This window comes from Cimex lectularius, unplaced genomic scaffold (genome assembly GCF_000648675.2).
Source record: "Cimex lectularius strain Harlan isolate CLEC.00 unplaced genomic scaffold, Clec_2.1 scaffold12, whole genome shotgun sequence".
In the NCBI taxonomy this organism is placed as follows: Eukaryota; Metazoa; Arthropoda; class Insecta; order Hemiptera; family Cimicidae; genus Cimex; species Cimex lectularius.
This window is the reverse complement of record NW_019392875.1, coordinates 2131646-2140558: the sequence shown is the minus strand read 5'-3', so window position 1 is coordinate 2140558 and position 8913 is coordinate 2131646. Positions and strand designations below refer to the sequence as shown.

The 8913-nt window shown below is 36.4% G+C and overlaps 1 protein-coding gene across 4 annotated transcripts; it reads right to left on the bottom strand.

The window, feature by feature from the left end:
* Nucleotides 1-4168: 4168 nt before the first annotated feature.
* Nucleotides 4169-8913, bottom strand: LOC106673955 (secretory phospholipase A2 receptor-like). Of its 4 annotated transcripts, none has more exons than XM_014406356.2 (4): nucleotides 8806-8912; nucleotides 5003-5307; nucleotides 4694-4933; nucleotides 4169-4632 (listed from the first exon to the last, which is right to left on the bottom strand). In XM_014406356.2, exons 2-4 carry the CDS (start codon nucleotides 5295-5297, stop codon nucleotides 4472-4474), a joined length of 696 nt encoding a protein of 231 aa, XP_014261842.1. In that variant the 5' UTR covers nucleotides 5298-5307; nucleotides 8806-8912; the 3' UTR covers nucleotides 4169-4471. The 4 variants fall into 4 exon arrangements, with proteins under 4 accessions (XP_014261842.1, XP_014261844.1, XP_014261843.1 ...); XM_014406358.2 differs by having other exon boundaries at nucleotides 8656-8870; XM_014406357.2 differs by lacking the exon at nucleotides 8806-8912 and adding an exon at nucleotides 5831-5940.

Genomic DNA, 8913 nt, shown 5'->3' with positions numbered 1-8913 from the left:
TTTTATCCTTATCCAACTGTGTCAGTGCTATCTATTTTTGCCATAAAAAGAGCAAGATAGAGGATCTGGGGTTTGCTTTGTTTGGTTTTCTTGTTATTCTTAATGTATATCGCCATGATATCAGTGATGCTGCAGTAGGTGCAGATATGATGGGCATGCTTGTCTGGTGCAACCTGATGGCTCATCTTGTTGGCCTCTATGTTGCAAAATGTTTTTTTTTCTTGGAAATGGCTAACCCAAGACGGCTGTTTCACAAGTGATTCTCGTGTTTAGTGATTTTTGTGCATTGAGAACAGCTTTAGGAATCAAGTGGCTACCAATTTTATCAAGAGAAAAAAAATTTCTGGTGCTATAGGTGTGTCTGAATTTTTTCTCTTCCAGATTATTTAATATCAATAAATTTATTTATTGTTACTATCACTTTATTATTTTTTATTTCAGGAGGTAAAAGAGAAAAAACAGGATAAAAATAAAAATTACGAACAGGGCTTGAGAATTACCCACCCCAGGGTGTTGACACTCCAAGGTGATTCTAGTCTTATCCGTCAAGAAACCGAGGTTGATTAAGGGCTATTAATATCTTACAATTAATTAAGGTTTTCAGTTGAGATAAAAAAGTCAATGGCACGAGCGGAATTCGAACCCACGAGCTTCAGCTTGATACGCCGCTGCTCTACCACTTGAGCTATCGTTGAGCTCGATCCACTCGGACACCAACCTCCCATCTCAACCACACCTTTTTGAATTTTCCCTCCTTTTTGCCATTTTTCAAATGTGTAATCAATTTGATTCTCGGCGACAAATGAAATGGCCACGGAGAGCTTTAGTGAAGGTATACTTCATTTTAAACTTATTCAAATCACTAGTTTCGTGGTCCGCTTGACCAATTAATATCTTACAATTAATTAAGGGTTTCAGTTGAGATAAAAAAGTCAATGGCACGAGCGGGATACGAACCCACGATCTTCGGCTTGATATGCCGCTGCTCTACCACTTGAGCTGCCGTGACCTCAATCCACTTGGACACCAACCTCCCATCTCAACCACACCTTTTTGAATTTTCCCTCCTTTTTGCCACCAAAAGGTCCATCAAGTTGATGTCCGAGTGGATCGAGGTCACGATAGCGTCAGCCCCCAATGTAGTCTCCCATTCACACTCTCACTCTTAAATATATTATTTCTTATTTATATGCCAACAATGGGGTACTAAATATTCCTCCATTTGTCCACTCATACTACACATTCACTACAGTAAATACATTCACTCAAAACACGTATCAGTACTTACAGATAAAACAATCCTGTTTCCTCCAAGAATCAGAACAGGGGTCTTACTCGCGGCTCAAGCACAATTCTCATGCCACGTGCAGTCCTGTCTCTATATAGAGCCAAGGAGTTGCCCGTTCAATTAGGTGGATACATTTCTGTACATGCCGGACACGTTTGTGAGCAAAACAGAATGTATTGATGTCTTATTTTATATTTTAATAGGTTAATTACTTCTTTGAGTCTGGGCCCTTATCAACTGCAGCAGTGAGTTTGCCAGTCTTGTTGAGGGTTGTTTTAGCGATGTTTACTGTGTTGAGCACTCCTAGAGTTTATCCACTTTTCGTTTTGTCTTTTTTTGGATTTATTCGATGATGGAGGATTCTGTGTTTGTTTTTGTTATCCCAAATATAGGTTCAGGGCCTGTATATGGTCTTGCAGATCCTCCTCTGGACAGTATGTCTGCTGTTACCCAAAATTTCTTTGGCACCCAAAATATCAAGTTGTGTTTCCGCAGGTTTTGGAGATTTTGGATCATTTTTTTACATAATAATGCTTTAAATAACTGCTTGGCTGTCAGATGTTATGAGGATTTGTTTTGCCGGTGTAACCTCTTTTAAGATTTTCCATGAGTTTAACTGCTCATATTTTGGGCTTGTACAAAAAACACCCATCCCGTGCCTTCGATTGTTTTATAGTCATCTTTACACCATAGCAAGTGTTCTGTACTGAGTTCTTCCACTCTGCCAATCTGTTGAGACTTTATAGGATACAGTAAACAATGTTTCGGGATCCTATAGTCAGTTCTCATTTCTTCGAATGGGTTTCTGATTTTATTATGGTTGTGTACTCGAATTGTTTAGTTCCCATCCAATTTGATTGTTTTCAGAGACAAAATGAGCTTTTTCTAACCTCTCGTTATATGAATGTTTCCAGTGGAGGTAGGTTTATCAGAGTTTCTAATGCACTTTGATGGTTGTTCTGTCCCTGTGATTCATAGGTTTGCTAATCTTTCTATGCTACCTATTGTTTGGGCAGCTAGTTTTTGTTGAGCTTTGGTCCATCAGATTAGTGATCCATAGGTTATTTTGATCTTATTACTGCCAGTATATAGACAGCAGGTCATTTTTGGCTTTGATTTCTAAACTCACAACTGTTACAAACTGTTCATTCAGGATGCTTTGTTGTAACTATAAAATCTATTTAATACGTGGGATTTAAAAAAAAATTGAATAATGAGAATCACCCACTCAAGTGTTTTGATGCTCTGGGTCAGACCTCTGCCTTATCCATACCATCGCTGAAGTTGGGCTCAAGGTGCTATTGATGGGGTCGTATGAGCTCCTAGCACATGCACTTTTAACCTAAACATGCTCACTCTCTCGCTCTTTCTTAAATGCATTCTTTCTTACCACACCTTTTACTCTAGTAGGATATCAATTACTAGATATTCCCCCATCACACTTAACTCATATAAACTAACAATACTTACTCTAATTGATGATCGAAGGTCTTATTCCACCATCGACACCCTTGTGTTTCTCACGCATTCACGCATATAAATACAATCTCAGAAACAGTTAAAACATCTACTACCAAACTTAACAATTAATAGTTTTTTGTTGTATCCAAAATTAACTGCATTCTTCCCAAATCTTGTACCTAATCCTTTGCTCCCACTTCAGAGGACAATTATTCTGAGTTTGCCAACGGTCGAGTATGGTATGGTAGAAAAGGATACTAGGAAGCGGGGTTTGTACTCCCCAGGCACTGCAGCCTTCTGGCTTATTGTACCTTCCTAGTTCCTTAGTTCAGTCAATAGACTCAATCCTTTTTAGAAGTATCAGGTCATTGAATGTTGCTGCTGCAATTTGATTCCCTAAGTTTTTTCCGAATGTTAGGTTAAACTTATGATTTTTCCTTCTTGAAATTGGGATAATAGGTCATCTTTTTTCCATTTAATTCATTTTGTTTGGTAGCTATGTCCCTTTCAAATCCTTTAATCTGGGAATAAGCAATGCTTATATCCAGGTTTAAGATTTTCTTTTTTGAGTTATAAAATATGGAATCTAGTTTTTTGATNCCATTTAATTCATTTTGTTTGGTAGCTATGTCTCTTTCAAATCCTTTAATCTGGGAATAAGCAATGCTTATATCCAGGTTTAAGATTTTCTTTTTTGAGTTATTATGACCTATTATCCCTTACCTATGATTAAGATGATCCACCTTCAAGAAGGAAAAATCATAAGATTAACTGTTGAGGTCGAAATATAAGAAAACATCATTACTCTAATCATGGAGATATCAACGGACATGCCAGTACTGCTCATCGGGGAGGTGGTATGTTCTACAGACAGATCGCTGAAGAACATGGAGCTCCGTTGAGCTGTTGCTTCGCATTCGAAGATGATATGAGTAGCTGTTTCCTCCTCCTCATTACATAATCTGCAAATGGATCATCGCTGTACATACCCATGTTATGTAGATGTTCGGGGGTGTCGAGGGGGGTTGAGTGCTACTATGCCTTCTCTATACCTCAGACATCCCAACTTAATCCTTTACCCCCTTGCAACCTTTGCTAGAGACACAGCCATGCTTTCCTCTGATCCTGAATGAACAGTTAGCAACAGTAGTGATATGTTTCAAGTTTCAAAAGGCAATGATATGAAATTTTCTGGTTTCCTACGTTTGTAGCAATTACAAATTATTTTAGTGGACAGAATCATCTGAAAACTCAAATAACAGCAGTTGTTTTAAAGCCCGATTTTTTTTTTTTTACTACAGTTTTGTAGTAGTTTTATAGATTTTGTAGTTTGTAAGTAACATTTTCATTTATTTATCTTACAGTTCAGTCAGAATTACACAGATAAGCATATGAAATAATACAAAATGCTTTCATAAATCATAGTAAAAAATTTTATTATAAAACTGTGTGTAAAAAAATACATATACATTGTTAATAAATAAAACACATCCACTCTGTCGGTGTTATGAGACTACGCTTTCGTTTAAATGATTTCTTACCTTTAAAGATTCTATTTACAAAAATATAAATTTTCTATTTTTTTTATGCCATTCGCACTTGTAGTTAATTTAACTTAAAGCTCTGAAAATACCCGTTGCCTTTCTGTTGAGATAAAAGATTGGCACAAAGGTCGTTTGAAACATAATACTGATAAATTTGAAAATCAGATAATAGCTTATTTTAATAAGACATTATCTGACATATGCTGAACTGTGTCCTGTTTCTGCACGAATGCTCAGCCCACCGGCCGTCATCAGACAGTGACCAGCAGTTTCTCTTCGGATCGTTTCTTGCCTGCTGAGGTCTTGTCGGGAAGTAATTCGTTTCTGAGACCCTCCTGCCTATAATAAAAACGTTAATTCTGAGAAAGAATTAAAAAAAAATTAATTTAAAAAAATTTACCATCAGAGTGCTCAGGATCGCCTTCTTTTCTATTGTCCATCAGGCCAATCCAAGCATACTGGGCGTTTGCCTTTCTCAGCAATTCAGCAGCTTCTTTGTTTATCCCTGGGTCTGTCAGTGACACCAACCTTCCGTTTTGATTTCTGCAGTTTTGATCAGCTTCAGCGAAATCGGTCACTTTATTCATAAGCTTAAGACAGGAGTCGGATTCAGCATGATATACGTAACCATTTTCAGGAACTAAATTTAAAATTTATTAGCAAAAAAAATTTACAAATAGAAAAATATATAAAATTGAAATCAAATTACCTAATGGCCTTTTTGTGTAGTGAATGTGGTTTTGTGAAATCTCAAGAAACTTCGTCGGTGAGCATCTTGTAAAGACACGACATTTTCTCGTTTTCAAGTCGAAATTTGCCGAATCGCAAGCTGGCTGTGAATTACAAAGTGCGAGGCATTGCTTTCCAGACCTAGACAGTATGGTAAAACCATGCCCCTCCACTTTCACTCTCGCAACTTTTGCTTTTTGACCTTCCACAGGAAAGACAATCATCGCTAACCCCAGGGTGAACAAAGTAATAGTTATTTCTTCTACGAGGATCATCTTGGCATATCTATAACAAAAAGAAAAAAAAAATTAAATTTCCTAATTACAATTTAATTTGCCAAAATTTTAGAATTTAATTTTAACCTAATTTTCTTGACAAATTTCAAAAACAAGTTAGTCCAATGATATCAAACAATCATTAAAATTTTTTGATGGCATCCATCTTGATTTTGTGGAATTCCATAATAAATAATGTGTAGGAAATAAATTGTCTTTTCCAAAATAGGCATTCATTTTGTCAGACATGTTTCGGTTTAATATAAAACATCTTCAGTGAATTTTTTTGTATAAAATACATACAGAGCAAGTCTACAGTCGTACAGACATACTTTTGAACAAATATGTAAAAAACCGACAAACTATTTTATATAAAAGAGCCACTGAAGATGGTCTATATCAGGCCGAAACGTGTTTGATGAAATAAATGCCTGTTGTGGAAGAGACAATTTATTTCCTACCCATCATCTAATCATTGAAATCACAAAGTTAAATATTTAAAAATTTGATGATATTTAATATATAAACTTTACCGGTTTGGATTTAAACGGGCATTTAACGAGTCATCGGCTTTATGGAAGATTACAGACGAGTTTATCTCTTAACGGAAAGATCGGGAATATCGAGAACGGGATTATCATTAGGGATTAAAGTCCAAGGAGGAGATTAGACGCCCCTCTTAACGGTATGGCGTGACATTTATTGTTTTTTTTTTGTGGCTACTTTTTTGCTCGGGGCTTCTCAGGCGAGGTCTCAATTTCTCAACTTCCTTCCCGAAAGGCCACCCCCTGTCTCGCGGACGGTGACCCCGGGCAATGATCGGTTAAAATAAGACGATGTACTTTGCCGTGTTGCAAATACGATTCCGGACCAAAAAATCCATAGTTATATCGTATCTCACGCACACCTCTCTTCCGAAGGTAGATTGGCAAATCGATCTTACACGGTTCTTAGACAGGATAAGAGACGAAGTATAATGTTTTATGAGCAGGCATTTTTATTTTTTATTTTTCCAATTTGATTTCTTGGCATTGGGTGCTATATGTTTCGCGGTATTCAATCGATCAATCATTTTAGGATTTTTAAGAGCCTACCTCTCTGGTATGAAATTTAATCCAATCCATTAAAGAGAATACATATCAAACTTGTATGTTGTTTGTGGCACTTTATATTTTTTTGAACTATTAAGACAACAGGGTAACATGCACAAGTAACTTTTGGAAATCGAAAAACAAATTTCGAATTATTTTGAATAATTAATATAAACGGTTCCATTTTGTTTTGAGAGAAAAAAGTTGAAGAATAGTAAGATTGATCTGGCCAAGTTTAACTGTCAGCTTTTTAATTTCATGAAAGAAGTATAGTTCCTAAGTTCGTGGTTCGTTTCTTTAGATTTCTTAAATATGAAATTTGCTTCTATAGATTATTCTCTAATTTGTTGAAGTCGTGAGGAACGGTCAGAAATGAGATAGTTTAGAATAAACCATTTTCATTTTTTTCCCGACGTTTCGACCTTTATTCGGGTCGTCTTCAGGGCAAAAGTGTGGTTGTATCATATTTTCACACAAAAGTAATATGACACCACAAGAATAGCACCTAGGGGGCGTCGGCGGCCGCAACGGTAAGGTAAAGGTCCTGGGTTTGAATCCAGCGGCCGTGCATTCGAACCCGACATATTTACAAATAGGCTTTTTCAAAAACACCGGCACCTGAGGGTTTATATGACATCTGCTGTTGCGAACCGTCGTAAAACAAAATCATGATTGAGAGAGAAAGAGTGAGTAAGAGAGAGAGACAAACGAGAAAAAGGGAAAAGCAAAGAAAAATACGAGGCAAAAAGAAAGGAGATAGAGAATGAATGAATACGTTTTTAAAGTTGCAGGATAAAAGGAAATGAAATAGGACAGAAGAGAGAGAGAGAGTGAGAAAGAGAGTAGTAGATATAGGAAGCAAAAAGTTCGAATTTACCACGCTAATGGTTCTGGGTTCGAATCCCGTCAGAGTCAATAGTTTTGTAATGACTGCTCGTTAGGGACAACTCAACATTAGATCAACCCTCCTGTATGACAATAATTACCTTACTTTTAACTTTATATCTAAATTTTGTTTTTTTCTTTCCCTAGCTATACCTGATATTCCCCCCCCCCCGACGTTTCGACCTTTATTCGGGTCATCTTCAGGGCATAAAGTGTGGTTGTATCACATTTTCACACAAAATTAATATGATATTACAAGAATAGCACCTAGGGGGCATCGGTGGCCGCAACGTTTAGGCGTTGACAGGACACTCATTGTAAGGCAGTCTCGAGTTCGAACCCAGCGGCCCTGCATTCGAACCCGAAAAATGGGCTTTTTTTTTCAAAAACACCGGCACCCTGAGAGTTTATATGACCTCTGCTGTTGCGAAAAAAAAAGCACCACACTTGCTGCGCTGAAGATGACCCGAATGAAGGTCGAAACGTCGGGAAAAAAATGAAAAAAACTACCTTATTCTTGATCGCTCCTCACGACTTCCACAAATTATGAAATAACAGGTCATTAAGAAACACAAATTATTCTCTAACAGAAAGAGGTCTGACAGGAACCTGGAAAACAGTGTGGACAGGCGGACCAATGCTGAATAAATCACTAAATTTAAATTCACTTCTTAATTATGAAATTCATAATTAATTAATGCATTGCCTATTATTCGATGGTTGGTTTGTTACATGGTTCAAAGCAATTTGTAGTTTGCAATTTATAAAATTAAATTTAAAAATATGTACTAATATTGCATATTAATCTAATCTTGTACTAATCGGAACTAATCCGGATGTCGCGGGTTCGAATCCCGCTCGTGACACTAATTTTTCATCTCAACCACACTGCACACAAAAATGAATTATTTGAAAATAAAAAATCCTTTGGTTAAAAGAACCAACAGAAACATATGTATTTATGTATAAATAAAAAAAACTTACAATACAGCTTTGAAGTTGTAAAAACTTGCACTTTAAAAAATTGCATAGGCTGATTGCTTAACTTTAAAAAGAATTCAAATTAGTCGAAAATTCATGTTATTAATTAGTCATTTTCAATAAAAAGCGTTCCGAATGTATTCAAGACTCAAAGGTAAAATGCACGGATACATTTCAGAGTTGGAAAAACCAAAAATTTACTTTAAAACTGCAAATTTTTGACCTCTGAAATATTTCTCATTAAATAACAAAAACATTATTGAGGTTTAGGATTCAAGTCAGAAAGTACAAAAAAAAAAAATTATGAAACAACTAAACATCTCGGAAGGTATTTAGATCTTCGTTCTTACTGTAAGAAAGAACAGCAATGATGCGATAAGAAGTAGCGAGACTGTACGGACCTTAAAAATAACTTGTGTTTTCGTCGTTCCGGCGAACTTTAGTCAGACACTTCGGTCCACCTGAGTCTCTGTTAATGAAGGATTTAAAGAATCCGTTTTTACAGTTTTTCCTTCAGACTTCACCAACTTGACAACACAAACTTTACTCACTTTCATCAGGTTTTTCCTGCAGATGACGGGGTTGTGTAACCGGTTACTGTATCTAGAAACGAGACTTGATGACTGAAGTTGGACCGACACACTTGTTGCTTTTTAATT

Bases quoted from the DNA above. Each gene is read 5' to 3' on its own strand.
- LOC106673955 (XM_014406356.2), bottom strand. From the start codon at position 5,297: ATGATCCTCGTAGAAGAAATAACTATTACTTTGTTCACCCTGGGGTTA. The intron at 4,934-5,002 runs GTAATTTGATTT...TTTTAAATTTAG, and splicing joins CTACACAAAAAGGCCATTAG to TTCCTGAAAATGGTTACGTA. The intron at 4,633-4,693 runs GTAAATTTTTTT...TTTTTATTATAG, and splicing joins CGATCCTGAGCACTCTGATG to GCAGGAGGGTCTCAGAAACG.